Source organism: Juglans microcarpa x Juglans regia, chromosome 7D (genome assembly GCF_004785595.1).
Source record: "Juglans microcarpa x Juglans regia isolate MS1-56 chromosome 7D, Jm3101_v1.0, whole genome shotgun sequence".
NCBI classification, from domain to species: domain Eukaryota; kingdom Viridiplantae; phylum Streptophyta; class Magnoliopsida; order Fagales; family Juglandaceae; genus Juglans; species Juglans microcarpa x Juglans regia.
The window spans coordinates 17,660,803-17,684,940 of record NC_054606.1 but is presented as its reverse complement, the minus strand read 5'-3'; the positions used below and the strand labels follow the sequence as shown (position 1 = coordinate 17,684,940).

Sequence of the window (24,138 nt, the reverse complement as noted above, 5' to 3'; positions counted from 1 at the left end):
TTAAGAATGTAGTGGTAACCCTTGAGTTAACAAGAATAGTGGATGAGCCTCGAATGAATTCTTTCTAAAGAATGCCGGAGCGAGGAAGCACCTAAAGCTAGTGGGTGCATAAGGCATGTAACCCAACGAAGTAAGGTCGAGTTAATATGATTATCTGTTTACGATGTATTCATTACGGTGTACAGACCGTTGACGGTGGGGTAACTAGCAGGAACACATGGTGCAAGGAGGGGAGCTGTGCTGTATCCACCTTCTGAACAAGTATAAGAGCTCATATGATAAGGATCACTCAATGAAAATCTTGTGATATGTTTTGATAAGGCAAGTTCTGAATAAGATCACGTGGATAAGAAAGTTAAGAAGTTTTTATGAAAAGTTTAAGTCTCTGTTACAAATCTTTTGTAAATGGTTAAGTGCATAAGTCAAGTTCTGATTAAGGCATAAGTCAAGTACATGTTCATGCACACATATCATGATGTACCTTTCGTATGCTTGTATTAACTGTGGTATGTTGTGTGATTACTTGCTGAAATTTTTTAAAATCTCATTGTGGTAGTTTCCACTACTATTCCCCAATCAGAATGGTAGAAATTGTAACAGGTTTAGTAAGAGGCGACGATTATCGAGAGAAAGAGAATGACACCTCCTCCTCCGAAGAGGATTGTGCCTAAAATGGCCATGGATCGTCCCGAGTCTTCCCTCTAGAAGCGACTCAAGGCCATCGATCGAGAGATCACGGGTATACTTGAATTTATCACCGAGTTCAAGCAGCGTAACAACCGAGACAAGCACAAGGTTTTAGAAAAGCGTGTGAAGCTCGAGTCTTCTTGAAGAGTACAGGAGTATAAGTGTTTTGTAGAAAGAAGAAAAGAAAAAAAAGCGAGAGAAGGTAACAACATGTATGGCCATCTTTTGTGGACTTATGTTTCTTTTTGGGAATCTCGTGTTTTGGGAACTTTAAAATTATGGTTCATGCTATTGGGATATTTTGCCTTTAAGGCCTATGTTTATGTTTTGGGACAATGTTTTGGGTTATGATATTAGTTTATAGTACCATGTGCTTTGTAATTGCTTATCGCGTTGCTTAGTTATCCGACTTTTATTACTTTTTTTCCTGCATCGTTATTAAATACTACTAGTGTACTTAGGTGCATATCATATTATCTGTCATGTACGAGGGGTGTGTAGTCTTGTGTTATATGTCACGGCATCTCAGTCACCTTCCAATCCCAAGCAGGGGCTGGGGGCACCACAATGGTTAGCTTTCCTAGAGAGGTGGCTTGTTGTGCTTTCCCGTTAATATTAAAAGGGATAGCACGGGGCTGACTCGGGACTTTGCATCCAGGATCCATTGGTAGTTTCGAGGAATTAGCCAAGCAGTTTCTAACGTAGTTCATGGCAAGTAGGAGGCGCCGAAAACTAGCAGCCTATTTGCTTACCATTAAACAAAGTGAAGGAGAGAGCCTGAAAGCGTATCTGACTCGCTTCAACAAGGAGAGATTGACCACAAATGATCAAGACTAAAAGATCACGCGAGCCGCCCTCCTGGGGGGCATATGGTCTCAGAGCCAGTTTATGGTTGAATTGGTCAAGAAAACCCCTTCCACCTTGAGGGAGTTTATGGATAAGGCAGATGATTTTGTTAATGCCGAGGACTCATTGTAAGCTCTTTTGAAGCCCAAGAAGCAGGAAGTAAAGTCGGAGATTAGGAACTCAAATGGTGCTAAAGACAAGAAGATCGGGAAAGGTCATCAAGATGAGAGACGTGAAAGGCCCTTCAATCAAGATGAAGCAGAAGTCCCAAATGACAAAAACAGAAGTCCCAAACGACAAAAACAAGAGAGGGAACGGAGACACAACACCCCCCTGGCAACCACGTGATCTGGACCAAGCTCCTATTGGAGAGATTCATACCAAAGCGAGAGGGTTCGCCAGCGGGTGTGTAACAACATCCAAAAGAAAGGCTCACGCCCGTAGAGTAGTGTATCACATGGTGTATATGGTGGATAAGCCTCTTAAACACCCCAGACTAAATACCACCCCTTCCATCTCATTCGGAGATGAAGGTTGCCAAGGGATCTTGGACCCCCATGACGACACCTTGGTTGTCACCCTACTGATAGCCAACTACACTACCAGGCAGATTCTAGTCGACAATGGGAGCTCAGTTGAAAACGTATTACGTGATGCTTTCACCAAGATGGGCATCAGCCCTAATAGGCTATGCCCGTCACCATCCCCCCTTCATTCTCTAGAGGAGCTGTCCAACCTATGGGCGCCATCGCACTACCGGTCACAGTTGGCCAAGGCGCCCATCTTGTTACCACAATGACGGATTTCTTGGTGGTCAAGGCTCTGTTGTCCTATAACGCCTTATTGGAAAGACCAACTTTGAAAGACTTAAAGGTAGTCACCTTTACTTACCACTTGAAAATAAAGTTCCCAACAGAAGCAGGCATCAACGAAATCCTAGCACGGGAGTGTTATGTTCAAGAGCTAAAGGTAGGGGCGCTTAGCGTGTGTGTCGTAGAGAATCTAGACAGGAGACCACCACCCCTGCCCTTGGTTGAAACTAGCTAAGATATGGAGTCAAGAGATGAAAACCTGATGCAGGCTAAGGCCATTGAGGCTCTAGAGATAAGAGCCTTATACCCAGATTGCCCAATTGCCATAACAAGGGTCCAGACAAGGCTCCTGCCAAAACACACAGAGGCGTTGAAGCAGTTACTGATCAAACATTGAGATGTGTTCGCTTGGAGCTATGAAGACATGCCAGAGATTGACAAAGGCATCATAGAACACAAGTTGTGTGTCAACCCGGAGGCAAAAAAGATAAGCCAAAAGAGAAGATCATTCAGTACGAAGAAGTGCACGGCCATAGCCAAGGAGATAAATCATCTCTTGGCGGCGGGATTTATAAGAGAAACTTACTGCCTAGAGTGGCTGTCCAATGTAGTACTGTTCAAAACAGCTAACAGGAAGTGGAGGATGTATGTAAACTTCACTAACCTCAACAAAACTTACCCCAAAGACAGTTTCCCACTGCCACGATTTGATGTCATCGTAGATGCCACAACAAAGTACAAAGTCTTGAGTATCATGAATGCATATTCGGGGTACTATCAAATTCAAATGAATAAAGCAGATGAGGAGAAGACAAAGTTCATCACCAACAGAGGTCTTTATTGTTATCGAGTGATGCCCTTTCAATCGAAAAACACCGGGGCAACCTACTGAATGTTGTTAAATCGGATGTTCAAACATCAAATTAGCAAAACTATGGAAGTATATGACGACAACTTGCTAGTGAAGAGCAACGAACCTGCCCAGCACCTAGCAAACCTCAGAGAATCTTTCCCGGTGCTACCCAAATACAAGATGAAGTTGAACCGAGAGAAATATTCCTTCGAGGTCAACTTGAAAAATTTTTTGGGCTTTATCGTCTCAAAGAGAGGCATTGAAGCAAACATTGAGAAGATCGACGCCATTCTGAACATGGCACCGACCAAAAACATTAACGACACCTAACGCCTGATGGGTAGAGTTGCAACCTTACATAGGTTTGTGTCAAGGTCTACAGACAAATTTCTTCCCTTTTTTAGGGTCTTACAAAAGGTACACCCATGAAAAGAAGAGTGCGATCAAGCTTTCCAAGTGTTGAAGCAATATCTGGCAAACCCACCTCTACTAAAGCAGTCCAACAAGGGGGACACCTTATATGTATATCTATCGATATCCCTCATGTCGTCTCAGCAGTCCTAGTCAAAAAAGAGGAAGCAACACAAGTGCCAGTATATTACAAATTCAATAAAAAATATGAATAGGCACATTTGAGAGTCATACTAACATTTTCCATTGTCATTTTTATTGAATTCGTAAGGGGTAGGTTTAAAGTTCATTACTCATACGTACAATAATTTAAGACCACGTTCTGTTGACTTGATATTTTAAACCAAGTTTGACTTGATCAAGTAAGATGGGGATAAAAGTGAGAGTTGACATCTTTATATATAAAATAAATAAGGTTAAATACAGTCATAGAATGGGCAAGTTTCGTGCATTTCCATTGAAAAAAATAGTCTACAATTAAAAAAATGATTTTTTTTCATGTGAGTCCAAGGATTTAGCCTCTTTTTTCAAAGGGAGTGCGCGAAACTTACACACTTTAGGATTGCAAATATCATTTCTCATATAGAATTAAGCCTAGTTTGGTCACACATATGAGAAGAGATGGAATGACATGATAAATCTGTGAATAATAGTAAGATAATTTGTAAATAGTAATGAAATAGATTAAGTTAAGATGTTTTATAGATTTTTGAGAAAGGCGAGAGAAAATTTGAATAAAAAAATTATAAAGTTAAAAGAGAGTTATAATATAATTTTTTAATATTATTTTTGTTTTGAGATTTGAAAAAGTTGGAAAGTTTGAGAAAGCTGTAATGATTAGATGAAAAAATTAAAAGTTGAAAATTGAAAAATGTTTATGTTTGTGGTATTTGGATGTTGAGATGAGATGACATGGTATAAGATACTTTAAAATGTTTGTGAAACCAAACCTGAGGCTTGTTTGGGCGATAAGATGAGAAAAAATTTTGTGAATAATAGTAAGATAGTTTGTGAATAGTAGTCAGATAGTTTGAATTCAGTATTTTTTGAGTTTTGGGAAAGGAGGGAGAAAAAGTTGAATAAAAATATTATAAAGTTAAAATATTGTTAGAATATAGTTTTATAATATTATTTTTGTTTGAGGATGTGAAAAAATTGAATTATTTTTTATTTTTTGTTTGAAAGTTTGGGAAAGTTGTAATGATTAGTTTGAAAATTTTGTATTTAAATTATGTTTGAGAAGGAAATGAGATGAGCATTTTGGGATGAGATATATTTCCAAACAAGCTGAAACTTTGTGGTTTATGTTGTTGAGAAACTCCACATAGAAGTCTTACAACACAAAAATGACAAATAACAAGTTGATAAGGTGGATCCAACTAATCAAAATTTTATTTGTCATTTTTGTCATTCTATTTTAATACTCAAATATGTGTATTTAAATAGAATGACAAATCACATGTTGGTTAGGTGAAAGTGTGTGGTATAGAGTTTCCTTATAGCATTTCTCTTGTATTGATAGATGGGTTAAAATCCATGTTGTCATTGTTGTGTCCACATGGGCTAAGAGCATGGGTAGAGAAGTTACCTTGGTAACTCGCCCATAGCTAAATAGTTTCGAAGTTATTTAATTTTAATGTAGTTATTTTCAGTTCTTTTTTTTTAATTTTTAATTTTTGTATTATTCGTTTAAGTTTTAGATTTCTTGAGTTCTTAAATTATTTTTAAAATTTTTTAATATACTATTCATGTGGCTCACATGTGATCAGTCTTATGATATCATGTGTCGAATTGTCAACAATATGGCATTTCTAATTGGGAGATGGAGGGGTGCCCATGTGGGCATGCCTCTCCTCTCTTGGTGCAATAATGTTATGTAAAAACAAGTCATGCGTTATGCCTCAAATTGAAAGTGGCTTACGGCCACTTCATGAAGATTAAAACCTGACCTTTAAGGCCAATCGTAAGTGGCGCACAAGGAGGGCTATATATAGCCCCTCCTCAGTTGGTTCCCACACCATTCTTGACTTGCACATAATCTCTTTCTATTTTTCATTCTCTCTTGAGTATAACTTTAGTTCATTCTAAGTAATATACTTCACCACCAAGAGTAGATGCTTGAGGCTAGTTGAAATTTTGGCTAAAAAAGATAAACTAGTAGAGCAACTTGAAAAGTTGTGCTTGAGGTATTCCGTTGTGCCCTCTTACATTGGTATCAGAGCTTTTAAATTGTTGCTTCCAGTTTACCGAATGCCCCTATTTTTAACGTAGTTTGAATCTCTATTTTTCCAATTACGATTGTTTCTTGTGCTTGAGTTGCCGGAGCCATTGCAAGCACCACTCCTGTTGCAAGCATTGATCGGTGTTGCGTGCACCAACAAGGGTACTACGTTCATAGGAGTGGCGCCGCATGGTGGTGCTATGCGCACCACGGTGCAGCTCACACCGTGGGGGTGCTGCACGCCGTGGTACAGAATGCAGCAATGGTGCTTTGCGCTCCAGAAGTTTTTTGGGTGAGGAAGAAGAATTCTTAAAGGTTTGGGGTTGGAAATTCGTCATATGCTAATTTGGTATACCTCGAAGCAAAATTTTGGACAAATAGACGACAATTCGATTCTAACCATTACCGTGACTGGTGTACAAAACTTGGAATCAAAGTCAAATACACCTCTCTAGGTCATCTCCAGGCCAATGGGTAGGTCGAGGCTACCAACAAAATCTTGCACAGTAGTTGAAGAAAAGATTGGCGAGAAAAAATAGATCATGGGCTAAGGAACTCCCAAGAGTCTTATGGTCATATAGGACAACTACGAAAATCCCGACAGGAGAAATCCCATTCGCCATGGCCTATAAGAGTGAAGTGGTGATACCAGTGGAGGTCGGGATACCAAGCTATAGTTTCTAACGTTACGACGAGGTGTTGAATAACAAAGGGTTAGAAGAGAATCTCGACCTGCTAGAGGAAAGAAGGTAAGAGGTAGAAATCAAGACGGTCGCTTACAAAAGAATGATGGAGCACTATTTTAACAGAAGGGTCAAACCTAGGTCATTCAAAATATAGGACTTAGTGCTAAAGGTAACGGGAAGGATTACTCCGGGAGAAGGAAAACTTGACCCTCGGTCGAAAGGGCCATATGTGGTCGTGGCCAATCACAGACTGGGATCATAATTCCTCAAAGACATGGAAGGAAAGGAGTTAACTCACTCGTGGAATGCTGGACACCTTAAGATATATTTTTCTTAAATTTTCTCATGTAACTTGGAAATACAATAAAAGTGACTTTCTTTCAAATGTTATCTCTCACGTAATAATCCAACAAACTAAACGGCAAAAAACACCACTTAAAATAATTGAGTTAATCCTTGTTAACGGGATCGAGCATCTCTCCCGCCATCCTCGAAGCCAAGTGTTAGCAACACTTATGCAATCAGGGTTACCATCGCACTTGGTGATCAAATGTTACACCATTTGAGCATGTGTGTTAGTCCTAGCCAGTGCGATCTAGTATCTCTCATGCCATCTTTGAAACTGAGTGTTAACAACGCACATGCGATCAGGAGCTAACACTCCTACTCGGCAATTAGTAAGGGTGGGACTTCTCCTTTTTCCGAAGGCAACAAAAAATCTTCACCATATGTGGGCTTTTCCTAGTGTTTTGTTGTTAAGTATAGTTATGATTTTTTCGGCCAATCTGTCGAATCAGAAAATAAATCATAGTTAAATCTATTAATATACATGGTCTTGGATTGTCAATAATGACTTTTCATTAGAGTTTAGCTACTTGATCGTTCCATTTACGTCTATTATGTTAATCTTAATTACTAATGTTGGAATTATGGTTCTTACTTATAGTGACAATTATACGTCTCATGATTAAGGATATTTAAGATTTTTTGCTTATATGAGTTTTTTCAATGCTTCAATGTTGGAATTAGTAACTAGTTCTAATTTGATACAAATTTATATTTTTTGGGAATTAGTTGGAGTGTGTCCTTATCTATTAATAGGTTTTTGTTCAAACAACTGGAGGACTAGCACGGTCGAGCATCTCTCCCACCATCCTCGAAGCCAAGTGTTAGCAACACATATTTAATTGGGGTTAACACTCACGGCGATCAAAAGATAACACCACTTGAACAAGTGTGTTAGTCCTCGCTAGCACAGTCGAGCATCTCTCTTGCCATCCTCGAAACCAAGTGTTAACAATGCGTATGCGATCAGAGCTAACACTCGCACTGGTGACTAAAGGATATATAAACATCACTTGTACAAGTGTGTTAGTCCTTGCCTGCATGGTTGAGCATACTTATTATGCCGATACAAATAGTGCTTGATTTTTACTTATTCCACTGTTGTTTAAATGTCTATTTCCTTACACATGCAATTTGTTGTGATCACCATTGTATGCTTATTCTCAATCTAAGTCCAGGATATTGCCGACCAGTTCGCACCCTTGGTACCACGGATCCTTGCAAGATCCTTTATCGAGGAACAGGCCAAGTTCTACAAACTATATTTTCTCCTCATGAAAAAAATTAATATTTTGATCATTGTCTCCTTTGAAGAACTAAATCGCAAACAACGTGCAGGATTAGGGAGTATTAAGATATAAAATAAATAATAATATCTATTTCTTCTCATCAGTTTAAAATTTTGGGACAAGTTGTGATTTCACATAGTATCAGATAAGAGATCCTGAGTTCGAACCCTAACTCTGCATTCTACCATATTTAATTAAATATTTCACGTGTTGAGTCATCTATTTTAGGAGAGTTTGGCTTACACGTGAGGGTGAGTATTAAGATATAAAATAAATAATAAAATTTATATTTTTTCATTAATTTAAGATTTTGAAATAAGTGGTGATTTAGGGACAAGTCTCCAATTTTGAAGCCCCTTTATTCAATTCATGAATCCATTTGAATTTACATGCAGTGAAAGTTTTACAAATATAACTACACTGTGGAATGTGTACTTTTAGGTTGTCCACGAGTCTTCATTGCAATTAATTTAACAGATAGCACAACTACCAGAACCAATAATGCAAGCTTCATCAATGTCTTTGGCTCCTTCAGATCCCAGGTTATGCCACCAACCACTAGCTTGCAACGGCCTTTAAGCACTCTAATTAATTCACCTGTAGCATCTGCAACCATGCTACTCTTTCCATCCCTACTGCTCGACTCCTTTTTCTTTGGTGCGTTTTGAGGATCTTTGTTACCATGATCTAAGACACTTTCTTGCACAGTAGTTTTCTCATATGATCGTTTATCCACATGACTGCTGGCCTCTGAAGCAACTTCTGGAGCAGCCTGTTCTTCATGAGCATCGGCCTTCTGATCTTGTGGTTCACTTTTGGGCTTGTGTTGAGAGATCACTTTTGGGTGTCTGACGTAAAGTGTGCCTTTTTCAAACTCTGCAGTGATTTCAGTTGTCTCTGCATTCGATGGGACCGAGATTTCCTTCTTAAAACGCCGATATTTCTGGTCATCAAGCGGGCGCTCGCCGCTAATCCTAAGAGTACGATTTGAGGTGAGCTGAACCCTTAATTGCTCCTTTCTAAAACCTACGCCATCACGGTAGATTGTTTAAATAAGAAACACTGGCACAAGTTATGTTAATATTTTCTTGTCTTTTGTGAGCACTATAAAAAAATTTTTATTTGTAGACAGTTAATTCTAGCGAAATGACTATTTACAGTTAAAATAATCTGTTTTGATCACAAATGGTCTTTTCGCTCAATTAAATGGCGGCAAAAGCTCGCTTTTCTTGTAGTGGGGTGCTTCTAGGTATATATCTTGCATGCATGTGTTGAACATTTTACTTTTGGTGTGTTTCTAAAGGTTCCTCTTTTTCTCTTTTCAATTGATCCATAACCCAACACTCTTCCTCAATTACTGAAACAATTCTAGCGTGTAAAAAGTCAAGTAAACATTATTAAAATAATTAAAAAACACAAATCTTATTTGAAAAACATAATAAAAATGCAGAATAACTTGGGGGTAACCAACCACGTCCCCTTGCCATTGATGACTCATACGTGAGTCTCCACGACCGTGAAAGATTCACGCCCCTTTGTTGGGTCTCCATCCAATTCTTGTCATCGGCTGTTCTGTAGATAGTATAATCATGGAGATCTAGTACAATAGATCCTCAAGATTAGATACCATGGCCATGGTAGAAGGTCCATGGTGTGGTTGTAGGTCTTCAATGGCCTGGGTTAGTCATGAAAGACCAACAACAAGGTCAGAGAACTACAATCTAGCCATAGGTCTTCTTCTTCCATGGTGTGTCCATGGAGACCAAGCCTTGGAGAGTACTATAAGTTGGCCCTCATGACCAGAGACCTACCTAGGTCCTGGCAAATTAAAGACCTGCGGTTTTGATTTCCAATAGCTCTTCATGGCTATAGCCTGGTCTCTATGGGTCTGACTAGGGTGAATCGATCAGTTACTTTTCTTATTTAATTTTTATGCTTTTAAAGATATTTTTTTTTATTGTTGTGAGGCTTGATTCAATTCAAAGACATGGATTTTCCATGTCGGTTTTTTAGTTCACACGATGAACATGTATTAATACCACATTAGTTAATCAAATCATAATAATGAAATATGTATATCAGATTATAAAGTTTATTGTTATATAAAATATATCTGAAATATCATGTCAAAGTACGATCGATTTATAAATGTTCTTTTAATTTTGAAATTCTCCTTATAGGCCTAGCTAGCTCTCCCCTCATTACTAACAAGCTGATATTGGAGCAAGGCTTGTCTTTGCTCGATCAAGTCATAGAACCTTGAGCAAAGTAATAACTCATGTTAATATATTAAATAAATAATAAAATTTACATCTTTCCATCAATTTAAATTTTTTAAACGGATGATGATTTTATATAATATCGGAGCAGAAGTACTTCTCACTACAACAAATCTTGTTTTTTCTCAAGAGGGATTGCGGTCGAAAAAAGTATATATTTCGTGGGAAAAGATCTTAACAACCTATCTCATTTAATTAAATATTTCACTTGTTGAACCACCCATTGAGAGAGAGTCAGACTCATACGTGAGGGGAAGTGTTAAGATATCAAATAAATAATAAAATCTATATTCTTTCATTAATTTAAATTTTTGAGACAAATAATAATTTTATAATAATTATGAACACTCTAGGGAGGATTGAAAAAAAAAAACTCACCTGGCAGGAGAAGGATTAAAGTGTCGCATTCCTCCTCTTTAGACCACTCCATTTGAGGGTCAAAATCCTCATAAACACGATCTACTGGTGGCTTGGCATCCATCTTAACTCAAGTTTCTTTTATGATGAGACTTTGGCTACTCTATTTGTTCTGACAACTTCCAAATGAACTCAGGCAGGACGTTGAGTTTTATACACATGAAGGGAATTAGCTAGCTAGGCTGGTTATTACAATGTGATCTCATGATCCGCTTTTGTGTTTTCTTTGAAATTCGTTATTCCCTTTTCACCTACTTTTATTGTTTAAAAATACAAATATCCCTTGTTCACTTAGAGGTAATTACTTCATGCACGGGAAAAGTGAAGGTTCTTTCTTTGTCGCCTTCTGGCCAGAAATCTTCTCATCGGAATACCTTCCTTGGAAGAAGAATTCTCAAGTTAATTGGGGGACACGATGCCCCTTATTCGTACTAGAATGTTACATGTGAAGAATCTCTGGTACTTCCAAAACTTTGAACGGACAAGCTGATGACAAGTGGAAAAATTGACTGATAATAATAATAATTATAATAATAATAATAATAAGCTCCAGTTCAAATTATGTTAATACCGCTAGACCCAGTTCAAATTATTAAATATATTTAATAATGTTAATACCTTCCAATAAAGAATTAATTTTATAGACATTTTTTACAAGAAAAAACCTATTTGCAGTAAGCTCACTTTTTTTTTTTTTGGTATTATTTGTAAGCTCATGACTTATTAACACATTCAACACACTATTGATTTGGAAGTCTTTATATATATATATATATATATATATACTAGTTAGCAGTAAAAAGTATATATAAATGTTTTGATTTATTTTATAACTAAAATATGTCTCACATCAAGTGGTGCGTTTACACACCCATTTGTAATTAGTAGGAGTGAGCCACGTGACAACAACCTTTGTATCCGCCATGTATGAAGGCTAAGAAATTGCTAGACTAGAACAATTATTTTCAAATGTCCGTTATTTCTCCTCGAGATTCTGATAATTTGAACAAATCATGGGTGAAGGAGGTATGGATTTGGAAGGGATGTTTAGGTCTCATGACAATAAGCTCACGACTAAAGGGTAGATTCAACCTACGGGCCCAAAACTGGGAGACTCACGGCCTTAGAGCCCATGGCACGAACTGCGTGATATGATAACGCCGATAGATCAAAGTGATTATCTCATCCACTTATTAAGGAATTATTCATGATGAACCCTTAGATTTAATGGTTATATATGTCCTCAACGCCTCTAAAAATAATACCTGAAGGTAACAGATAATTCATTATTACTTACACACTTATATTGAGACTGCATCTCTCTAACTTAGGCATCAGAGCTCCTCTAGGCACCCAGTGCCGCCCTCTCATCTGTTGCAGGTTATCTGAGTCGTCGATAGTGTGAAACACATCATTTACAGTGGCACCGCCTGTGGGATCTATCCAGACTTCAGCTTGATTTTCACATGCCCACTACGAAGCAATCTCAAGCAACCCTTGATCAAGAGATGAATGCGGCAAATGTAGAAGCAAGGCTAGCAGAAGCCAAGGAGAAGTTGAAAAAGGCCATGACAATGGTTGAGCAGTTACAAAAAGAGAATGAAGAGTTGAAGCGGCAGAATGCCGCTACACTACCTGTTCAGAATGGGCAAGTGGAAGGAGATGCACACAGTGCAGGAGGCGTGAACGGTGAAGAACTGGAAAAGAAGAGGTTACATGACGAACTGCGTAACCTCGTTGACAAATATGAGGAGATGGCAAGAAAAATGGGACAATCCTCTTCCGTTGAAGAACTGCTTAACCGGACCGACCTTCCTTACAACGAGAAAGTAATGGCAATGCATTTTTCACCCAAGTTTAAAGTTCCTTAGATCAACATGTATGACTGGTCGTGGGACCCTGTAGATCACCTGAAAAACTTTAAAGTGCACATGACCCTCCATGATTGTGATGGCTTGAGTTTCGTCTAAGCTTGGTCCTTAGAATTGTTCTAGGTTGCCGTGGTATTTTAGGACCCGTAGAAGGCTTTGATGTAGTAACTTAAACCCAAGAGAAGAGTGACTCTAGTTTACCTTAAAATTTCGACCTTATTGGGAATTTAGGTCCAATGGTTTAGGCTCATGATCCAATTCAAAATTTGCTAAGTATTATGTGACCCAAGAATGTTTTTGCTTTGAACCTAGTCTTGAAAGTGGGCTAAGGGGAAAAAGAGGTGTAGGAAAGCACCTAGATGGGCTTACACACCCAGCCCATTCCTTTTTTGTCTAGAAATCGAGTTCCAAAGTAGGTTTCTTGGAAATGGGAGCCTAGGGAAGTGAAATTGTATCTTTTTAGAAGCTTTGCATAGGATGCTGAAGGGAGGCCTTTGGGATTTCGAATTTTGTTAGGTTTTGCCATGTGTCAAGCATGCACCAAGGTTTTAGAATATTATTGGATGAGACTTTTATCAAGGACAAGTTTGCCCTTAGGATTTTCAGCTAGCATACCCTCAAGTATTACATTTGCTTGCCACTTGTCACTTAGTGCATTTTGGACCAATGAAATGTGAAGGGTCACCTAGGGAATAAACTTTGTGAAAATGAAGCAAAACCTTCGGAATTGAAAGTGAGAGGGACGGCTAGGGCTATGGCACACGCCCATGCCACTTGTCCTCCATGCCAAAAGCCTTTCATTGGGAATCGAAAGGTCATGCACGGTTTTACCAAGTTACCCATTGAGAAGATGTTGATTTGTTAAAGGAAATGAAAGGCATAATAGGGAAATGTGATTTTCGGCCAAGGAGGGAAGCCCACACGTCACCTCCAAGATTTTCCCCTTCCCAATGCAATTTAAGTGGGGAACTCCAAAAGATTTTCGGTTTTTGAGAGGGGAAGAAGAATGAACCTTGCCACTTGTCTCACATGCAAAGGTTTTGATTCAAACAAGGAGAGAAGTGAAGGGTTACTATATAAAGAGAAGGGTACACGCCTAGGAGGCTTTTCCCTTGCCATTTTTCTAATTCTTGCATGAGCTTCCACTCTCTCCACACAATTCTCTCAAGTTCCTTTGAAAGCTCTCTCTCTTTTTCTTGTGTTTTCTCACCAACTAAACAAGAAAGATCCTTGCAAGAGAAGGATTCTGGCACTATCCAAGGATTTGCAAGGTAATATTCGGTTTTCCTAAGTCTTGCTCACACACACAAATCTTTTCTCAATCCGAAAATGAGATTCAAATCTCATTAGACTTTGAGAAATGATAGAACACACACTTTTTATAATTTTCTTGGAAAATAACCTAGGGCTTCTAAGAGAAACCATTGGCGCCAATTAGTGAAAGGAGAATTTATCCTCCATGTTTCGACCATCGCATGTATTCTTGGCTATTCTAGGTGTTGTTTTACCTTATGAGTGAAATGAAGAAGGTTTTAACCTAATAACCCTAGAAGCCGAATGGGTTAAAACCAAGTGATGCCCTAGAAACACACACACACACTCAAGAACATGAGTTAGGATTTTAGATACTATTTCTAATATGGTATGTTCGGATTTACAACTTTCTAGTGTTCCTTCATAAGGATTTTGTAAGTATACACTCAACCTACTCATGATTAATACTTGTATATGATTGTGTAAATCTTTTCATTACCATGTTTGTTTTGGTTGCTATTTCTTGATTGCTTGTTTGATTATGTTAATATGATCTTATATCAATTTAAGAAAGGAATTATATGCTTTGAAATTGTGATGAATATGCCATGAAATACTTGTATATGTTTCGGTTTTCACATGTTTAAGAATGATGAAATGTGTATCATGGTATTTCGGCCATACCATGTCTTGAATGATTCGGATCTTAGTCAAAGGTTATGATTTCAAGCTTTGTTTTACTAAACTATGATTCCTATGTCATTTTCTTGAAGTTTTGAACATGTTTATGTTATGAATCTTCATGTTTTTGGCCTAAGTTTCGGCCTAAACAAGTTTTTATGGTTCTATGCACGTGTTTTGATATCTATCATGTTTATGTGATCATGCTATGAAATGAATATGTTATGCTTGGTTGTTATGTGCAAGGCATTTCATATGTCATGCATAAGTAAGCATGTTTAAGTCTCATGTCACATGTTTTGAAATGTTTTCAATGAAGTATTTTCAAAAAAGTGTTTCAAAAGTGTTTTCGAAGAAAATGTTTTCAAATAAAAGGTTTTATCACGAACACAAGTGCTAGTGCTAGGGTAGGGGAATGTCCTAGTGAAACTCCTCTGTCCACTCTGGAGTGCTTAAGAATGGAGTGGTAAGCTCTGGGTTGACAAAGAACAGTTGATGAGCCTCAAATGAATTCTTTTTAAAACATGCCGGAGCGAGGAAGCACCTAACGCTAGTGGGTGCATAAGGCATGTTGCCCGATAAAGTAAGGTCGAGTTAATATGATTCTTTGTTTACGACGTATTCATTACAGTGTATGGGCCGTTGATTGTGCAGTAACTAGTAGGAACACGCAGTGCAAAGAGGGGAGCTGTGTTGTGTCCACCCTCTGAACAAGTATAAGAGCTCATATGATAATGATCACTCAATGAAAATCTTGTGATATGTTCTGATAAGGCAAGTTTTGAATAAGATCACGTGAATAAGAAAGTTAAGAAGTTTTTATGAAAAGTTTAAGTCTCTGTTACAAATATGTTGTAAATGGTTATGTGCATAAGTCAAGTTCTGGTTAAGGCATAAGTGAAGTACATGTCCATGCACGCATATCATGATGTATCTTTCGTATGCTTGTATTAACTATGGTATATTGTATGATTACTTGTTGAGATTCCTCGAAATCTTATTGTGGTAGTTTCCACTACCATTCCTTAATCAGAATGGTAGAAGTTGTAACAAATTTAGAAAGGCAACGATGACAAAGAGAAAGAGAACGGCACCTCTTCCTCCGGAGAGGATTGTGCCTAAAATGGCCATGGATCGTCCCGAGTCTTCCCTTTGGGAGCGACTCGAGGCCATCGATCGAGAGATCACGAATATAATTGAATTCACCGCCGAGTTCAAGCGGCGTGACAACCAAGACAATGACAAGGCTTTAGAAAAGTGAGTGAAGCCTGAGTCTTCTTGAAGAGTATGAGAGTATAAGTATTTTGTGGAAAGAAGAGAGAGAATGCAGCAACATTTATGACCATCTTCTGTAGACTTATGTTTCTTGTGGGAATCCCGTGTTTTGGGAGCTTTAAAATTATGATTCATGCTTTTTGGATATTTTTCCTTTAAGGCCTATATTTATGTTTTGGGACAATGTTTTGGGTTATAATATTAGTTTATGGTACCATGTGCTTTGTATCGCGTTGCTTAGTTATCCGACTTTTATTACTTTTTTTGCTGCATCGTTATTACATACTACTAGTGTACTTAGGTGCATAGCTTATTATTTGTCATGTACAAGGGGTGTGTAATCTTGTGTTACATGTCACGGCATCTCAGTCACCGTCCAATCCCAAGCGGGAGCTGGGGGCGCCACAATGGCTAGCTTTCCCGAAGAGGTGGCTTGTCGTGCTTTCCCGTTAACGTTAAAAGGGATAGCACGAGGCTGATTCGAGACTATGCATCCAGGATCCATTGGCAGTTTCAAGGAATTAGCCAAACAATTTCTAACGCTGTTCATGGTAAGTAGGAGGCGCCGAAGACCAACAGCCTATTTGCTTACCATTAAATAAAGTGAAGGAGAGAGCCTGAAAGCGTATCTGACTCGCTTCAACATGGAGAGATTGACCACGGATGATCATGACTAAAAGATCACGCTAGCCGCCCTCCTGGGGGGCATATGGCCTCAGAGCCAGTTCATGGTTGAGCTGGCCAAGAAAACCCCTTCCACCTTGAGGGAGTTCATGGATAGGGAAGACGATTTCATTAATGCCGAGGACACGTTGCAAGCTCTTCTAAAGCCCAAGAAGTAGGAAGTAAAGTCGGAGACTAGGAACTCAAATGGTGCTAAAGACAAGAAGATCGGGAAGGGTCATCAAGATGGGAGGTGTGGAAGGCATTTCAATCAAGATGAAGCAAAAGTCCCAAACAACAAAAACAAGAGAGGGAACGGAGACACAACACCCCCCATCAACCACATGATCAGGACCAACCTCCTCTTGGAGAGATTCATACCAAAGTGAGAGGGTTTGCCAGTGGGTGTGTAACAACATCCAGCAGAAAGGCTCACGCCCATAGAGAAGGGTATCACAAGGTGTATGTGGTGGATAAGCCTCTTAAACACCCCAGACTAAATACCACCCCTACCATCTCATTCGGACATGAAGGCTGCCAAAGGATCTTGTACCCCCATGACGACGCTTTGGTTGTCACCCTACTGATAGCCAACTACACTATTAGGAAGATTCTAGTCAACAATGGGAGCTCAGTCGACGTCATATTATGTGATGCTTTCACCAAGATAGGCATCAGCCCTAATAGGCTATGCCCGTCGCCATCCCCCCTTCATTCTCGAGAAAAGTTGTCCAACCTATGGGCGCCATCGCACTACCGGTCACAATTAGCCAAGACGCCCACATGGTTACCACAATGACGGATTTCTTGGTGGTCAAGGCTCTGTCGTCCTATAACGCCTTATTGGGAAGACCAACTTTGAACAACTTAAAGGTAGTCACCTTTACTTACCACTTGAAAATGAAGTTCCCAACGGAAGCAAGCATCAACAAGATTCGAGGAGAACAAATCCTGACACAGGAGTGTTATGTTCAAGAGCTAAAGGTAAGGGCGCCTAGCGTGTGTGTTGCAGACAGTCTAGATAGAAGACCACCACCCCTACCCTTGGTTGAAACTAGCTAAGATATGGAGTCAAGAGATGAAAACCTGATGTAGGCTGAGGCCATTGAGCCTCTAGGGATAATAGCCTTATACCCAGATTGCCCAAATGCCACGACGAGGATCAAGACAAGGCTCCCACCAAAACACAGAGAGGCTTTGAAGCAGTTACTGATCAAATACCGAGATATGTTCGCTTGGAGCTATGAAGACATGCCAGGGATTGACAAAGCCATCATAGAACACAAGTTGTGTGTCAACCGAGAGGCAAAAAAGATAAGCCAAAAGAGAAGATAATTCAGTATGGAGAAGTGCACGGCCATAGCCGAGGAGATAAATCATCCCCTGAAGGCGGGATTTATAAGAGAAACTTACTGCCCAGAGTGGCTCTCCAATGTAGTACTATTCAAAAAAGCTAACGAGAAGTGGAGGATGTGTGTAAACTTCACTAACCTCAATAAAACCTTCCCCAAAGACAATTTTCCACTGCCACAAATTGATGTCATCGTAGATGCCACAACAAGGCACAAAGTCTTGAGTTTCATGAATGCATATTCGGGGTATAACCAAATTCGAATGAATAAAGCAAATGAGGAGAAGATAACGTTCATCACCAACAAAGGTCTTTATTGTTACCAAGTGATGCCATTTGGTTTGAATAACACCGAGGTAACCCACTGAAGGTTGTTCAATCGGATGTTCAAACATTAAATTGGCAAAACTATGGAAGTATACGACGAAGACTTGCTCGTGAAGAGCAAGGAACCTGCCTAGCACCTAGCAGACCTTAGAGAATCTTTTGCGGTGCTACGCAAATACAAGATAAAGTTGAACCAAGAGAAATGTGCCTTCGGGGTCAACTCGGGAAATTTTTTGGGCTTTATCGTCTCGAAGAAAGGCATTGAAGCAAACATTGAGAAGATCGACGTCATTCTGAACATGGCACCGCCCAAAAACATTAACGACACCCAACTACTGACAGGTAGAGTAGCAACCTTGAATAGGTTTATGTCAAGGTCTATAGACAAATTTCTTCCCTTTTTTAGGGTCTTACGAAAGGTACACACATGGAACAAAGAGTGCGATCAAGCTTTCCAGGAGTTGAAGCAATATCTGGCAAACTCACCACTATTAAAGCAACCCAACTAGGGGGACACCTTATATGTATATCTAGCAATATCCCCTCATGTTGTCTTAAGAGTCCTAGTCAAAGAAGAGGAAGTAACACAAGTGACAGTATATTACACGAGTCATGCACTAAGAGTAGTCAAAATCAGATATCCGCGAATATAGATGTTGGCTTTGGGCTAGTCACAGCCACCAAGAGATTGCGACCATATTTCCAGACCCATCCAATGAAAATACTAACAGAGCACCCCCTCGGGAGAACACTACAAAAACCAGACAGTTAGGGATGATTGGTCGCATGGTAAATGGAGCTCATCTAGTTTAACATAGACTATGTGCCCATAATTACAGTAAAGGGGCAAGTCCTAGGGGATATTGTCACCAAATTCACTGGTTTCCCTGCAGATACTGAAGTGGCATCTCCCAATCGACCCTAGATAGTATTTGTTGACAGATCCGCTTGCCAAACGGGAGAGGGATCTACATTATCAGAGAGGCAAGACAAGACCACTACTATATGGCCACGCTTACTTTCAAAACCACCAATAAAGAAGCTGAGTATGAGGCCCTAATAGCAAGCCTCTCAATTGCAAAAGTTTTAGGCGCCAGGGAGATTAAAGCTAAGGCAGACTCCCCTATAGTGGTAAACCAAGTAACCTGGTGTAATGAAAGGGGAAAAACTAAAAAAGTACCTAAACTGGGTACTGGAGATCCACGACCAACTCGGTTATTTTAGTCTTGAGTAGGTGCCAAGGGCAAACAACGCAATAGCGGATAAGCCAGCCAAAGCCACCTCTACAAGAAATGACGTGGACCTACCCTGGGAAGTACAAATGAGGGTAATAGAGATCCTAGTCATCAAAGTACAGGTGAACCACATTGGGTCCTCAGGGCCAATGTGGGCCAAGGAAATATCTAGATATTGGCAAGCTTTCGAAAGGGAATGAGGCAGCAAGGAAAGTCAGAAAGAATGCGGCACGGTTAGTTAAAGTTGATGGAATTCTTTATAAAAAGGATTTCATTGCCCCTCTACTAAGGTGCATCTCACCAGAGGAAGCATAGTACGTCTTGGCAGAAATACATGCGGGCGTCTACGGCAACCAGCCAAGCCTAAGGGCTTTAGCAAGGAAAGCCATCAAGGTAGGCTACTATTGTCCCAACGCCTTAAGGGACACTAAGCAATTTGCAAAAAAGTGCACTCAGTGCCAAGTGTACGCGCCAGTTCCACACCGTCCGCTTGGGAAACTGCTATCCATCATTGTCTCCTGGCCATTTGCCTAGTCGGGGATTGACCTAGTTGGCCCCTTCCAACCAGGAAAGGGGTTGGTAAAGCACATAGTCGTGGCAGTAGACTACTTCACAAAGTGGGCGGAGCCCTTCGCAACCATAACAACAAAAGCCATTACCACATTTCTATGGAAAAACATTGTGTGTAGGTTTGGCATTCCCAACAATATAGTCTTCGACAACGGAAAAAAATTCGAGTCAGAACACTACAAAGAGTGGCGCTAGGAGCTGGGCATCCAAGTAAAATACTTGTCACCAGGACACCCACAAGCCAATAGACATGCAGAATCAACGAACAAGTCCCTGCTTGGGATCTTAAAGAAGAAACTCAGCGACAAAAATGGAGAATGGGTGGAAAAGCTCCCAAGAGTACTGTGGGCCTATAGGACAACTGTAAAGACCCCAACAGGCGAGACGCCCTTCACCTTGGCCTTCAGGAGCAAGGCAGTCGCTCTGTGGAAGTTGGCTTCCCATATACTAGACCAATCACTTCAACCAATCCAAAAATGACAAAGCACTCGAGCAACACCTCGACCTACTAGAAGAAAGGATGGGAGAAATGGAGATCCAAAACATCCTCAACAAAAGGAAAGCCAAGCGTTACTTCAACAAACAGGTCAAACCCAAGTCCATCCAAGTAGGCGACTTAGTACTTAAGAAAATGGGAGTGACAACCCAAGACGAGGAGGGGAAACTCAGCCCACGAAGGGAAGGACATTACGTGGTCGTCGCCACGAACAGACTGGGTTCCTACCACCTCAAGGATAGTTAGGGAAAGGAGTTGTAGTACCCTTGGAACATTGAGCATCTGAAAAAGTTTTACCCTTAGATATTTTTGCAAAATTTATGTTTTTAATAAGAGACAAGGCAATAAAGGCGAATGATTGTTCGGTTCACACATTTGCTTACAGTTAGCCACCAGTGTCGAGTCTATTGACTCACGGTGCAACGCATGGGCGTGGAAGTTAGAAGACCCCATCACCCCTATACTGAACCTCCAGTGTCGAGTCTAAAAACTCACGGTGTAACGCATAGGCGTGGAGGTCAGAAGACCTCACGACCCCTGTACTTAGCCATCAGTGTCGAGTCTAAAGACTCAGTGCAATGCATGGGTGTGGAGGTTAGAAGACCCCAAAACCCCTATACTTAGCCTCCAGTGTCAAGTCCAAAAACTCGTTGTGCAACACATGGACGTGGAAGTCAGAAGACCCCATCATCCCTATACTTAGCCTTCCAGTGTCGAGTCCAAAAATTCATGATGCAATGCATGGGCATGGAGGTCAGAAGACCCCACGACCTTTATACTTAGCCACCAGTATTGAGTGCAAAGACTTGCGGTGCAACACATAGGCATGAAGGTCAGAAGACCCCACAACTTCCTATACTGAGCCACCAGTCTTGAGTTGAAAGACTCAAGGTGCAACACATGGGCATGGAGGTCTAGAGACTCCACGACCCCTTTACTTAATATTGAACCCAAAAGACTCGCATAAAAAAGATTACAAAAGGGCCAAACTAAGGGCCAACATTGTCATTATACAAATAAACAAAACATGAGTAAAGTAAGGAAATACTATTCCTGCAACGACGAAGTCTTGGAGGAAGACGACGAGGTAGGAAAATGGGGCATGGTATTGCACCCTAGGGTGTCCACAAATTGGCACGATGCCACTTCGGGTTTGAAGGCACCCAGGTCCAGCCTTCTCAGGTCGGTCCGAGGATTTGCCAGCAAATGGGCTTGTGATGGGAACCAAGGTGGGCCTAGTCTTAAAGATTATTTGCAAATTCCAGATGGGCCAATTACAAAATCAAGGGCCAAGAAGATCAAGGAAGCAATGCACAGATTGGTGCAATCCACTTGGGATGAAGCTAGCAAGAGCCCAACACTCAAGATGGGCTTGAAAGAAGGAGAACCAGCTTTGATCCACTCGATTCAAGCTGTGGAAGACATGACTTAGAGATAGAGTCTATTGTTATTGGAGACTTCCAATTTGGTTAAATGATTTATTTTATTAATTTAGAATAAGTGGGCTTGAAGATGTCTGGCCCACACGTCTTATTTTTAATGAACTAGGGTTTTCAAAAAGGCTTTGTATTTTCGCCAAGGGCTTATTTGGGAAGTTACTTTTTAGGAATTAGGGTTTCAAGAGGTACTGTAGCGTTCCTGTAGCCGTACTGTAGCCGCGGTACTGTAGTGAGACACTGTTCATCAGGGCATTTTGGGTAAAAAAGGGTTTTATTTTGGCTAGGATTTTAATTAGGTTTAGTTTAAATATTCCTTATAGCCTCATTTGAAGGTTAGACAATATTGAATGTTATTTGTGAGTTGAGTTTTCTGCTCTTGTTCTTGATTGAACTCTTGAACTTATCAAAGGTAAATCACAACCTTTGTGGCGTTCCTCCTTTGTAATCTAGGTTCTTGAGACGGGTTCTTCAACGGGTTTAGATTTTGATATAATCTAGGTTCTTGAAACGAGTTCTCATCGGGTTTAGATTTTCCATCCATTGACTTGAATTTGGCTTTCTTGGGGAGTTTTCAAATTGATTGTGGGTTCAAGGGATTTCATTCCCGCGGGTTCATATCATTTGGTATCAGAGCCAGGTTTCCAAACAGGTCTGATTCTATCTTTTAATTTCTTGCATCCTTAAATTTAATTCTAGGGCTACATTGTTCTAGAGTTGCCAAAAAAAAAATTACAGAAACGAAAAGTAGGCTGCGAAAATTCTAAGGGTTTTGGTTTTGGCTGAAATTTGCATCACCTAGGGTTTCAAAAAGATAGGGTTTAATGCATATCTGAGTTTGTCAATTGCTTGGAATGTCGTTCCATTGATTCTCTTCTATTTCGTTGTCAATTCTTGTGTGCTTCAATTCAACTGCTTGATTTTTACAATTGAGTATATATCTGTTTGTGATTGAATTAGAAAAAAGAGAAGAAAAGAAAAGAAAGGAAAGGAAAAGAAAAGAAAGAAATGAAAGAAAAGGAAAAGAAAAGAAAAGAAAAGAAAGGAAAGGAAAGGAAAGGAAAAGAAAAGAAAAGAAAATTCGAAAAAAAAAGAAAAGAAAAGAAGAAGAAGAAGAAGAAGAAGAAGAAGAAGGAGAAGAAGATAAGGAGTGGTAGCATATTTAAAGGTTGTATTGTCTTGATTTAGTTCAACTAGTTCTTAAAGAACTTGAGCGGGAAAACTCTTGAGGTAAAAGGCAAGAGAGTGTGAGACTATTATCGAGAAAAAGCCAATTACGAGTGAAACACGAGTGGAGTGCCATTATTCGAGTGTAAACACGTAAGGGAGTGTGTGAGGTTTTCTTTTTGCCACTAACATTCTTTTGTGCAGCACCTTATAATGTCTCAGCGGAGTAACGCATCACCAAGGGGGAGAGCAGATAACTCATCCTATGTGTTGCAAGCCATGCAACAACAGTTTGAGCGGTTGAACTTTGTATTGGGTGAAGTGAGAGACAGGATGGATCATCAAGAAGCAACGATTAGAAATCTTCAATGTGGGAGAGATAGGAGGCGACGTGAGCATAGAGTTGAAAGGGAGTATAAGAATGAGGGAGATGGTGAGGATGAGGAAGACTTAACATATGAAGTTGGATTGGGTAGACATAGAGGAGTTAGGCGTGGAAGGGGACTTGGGGCAAAGCCGGGGGGTCGAGATGGAGTAGATAAGAACCTTGGGAGCATCAAAATAAAAATGCCATCATTCCAAGGTAGAACTGACCCTAAAATTTATTTAGAGTGAGAGAAAAGAATAGAGTTGGTATTTGATTGTCATAATTACTCTGAGGAGAAGAAGGTGAAGTTGGCGGTAATTGAGTTCACTGATTATGCCAGTATTTGGTGGGATCAATTAGTGACCAATAGGAGGAGGAATCTTGAGAGGCCTGTAGAAACTTGGAGAGAGTTGAAAGCTATTATGAGGCGGAGATTTGTACCTAGCCACTACTATAGAGACCTCCACCAAAAATTACAAAATCTTACACAGGGGTCTAGGAGTGTAGAGGATTACTATAAGGAGATGAAGGTGGCTATGATTCGGGCTAATGTAGTGGAGGATCGGGAGGCCACGATGACAAAATTTTTGAGTGGGTTG

The 24,138-nt window shown here is 40.0% G+C and overlaps 1 protein-coding gene across 1 annotated transcript; it reads right to left on the bottom strand.

Annotated features, from left to right (window-relative positions):
* Positions 1 to 8,511: 8,511 nt before the first annotated feature.
* LOC121238180 (inactive protein RESTRICTED TEV MOVEMENT 2-like) lies at positions 8,512 to 11,076 on the bottom strand. The gene is made up of 2 exons (XM_041135021.1): positions 10,808 to 11,076; positions 8,512 to 9,176 (listed from the first exon to the last, which is right to left on the bottom strand). Exons 1-2 carry the CDS (start codon positions 10,908 to 10,910, stop codon positions 8,566 to 8,568), a joined length of 714 nt encoding a protein of 237 aa, XP_040990955.1. The 5' UTR covers positions 10,911 to 11,076; the 3' UTR covers positions 8,512 to 8,565.
* Positions 11,077 to 24,138: the final 13,062 nt, after the last annotated feature.

Coding starts and splice junctions, on each gene's coding strand:
- LOC121238180 (XM_041135021.1), bottom strand. CDS start 10,910: ATGGATGCCAAGCCACCAGTAGATCGTGTTTATGAGGATTTTGACCCT. Junction 9,177..10,807: donor TTTAATCCTTCTCCTGCCAG/GTGAGTTTTTTT, acceptor GTGATGGCGTAG/GTTTTAGAAAGGAGCAATTA.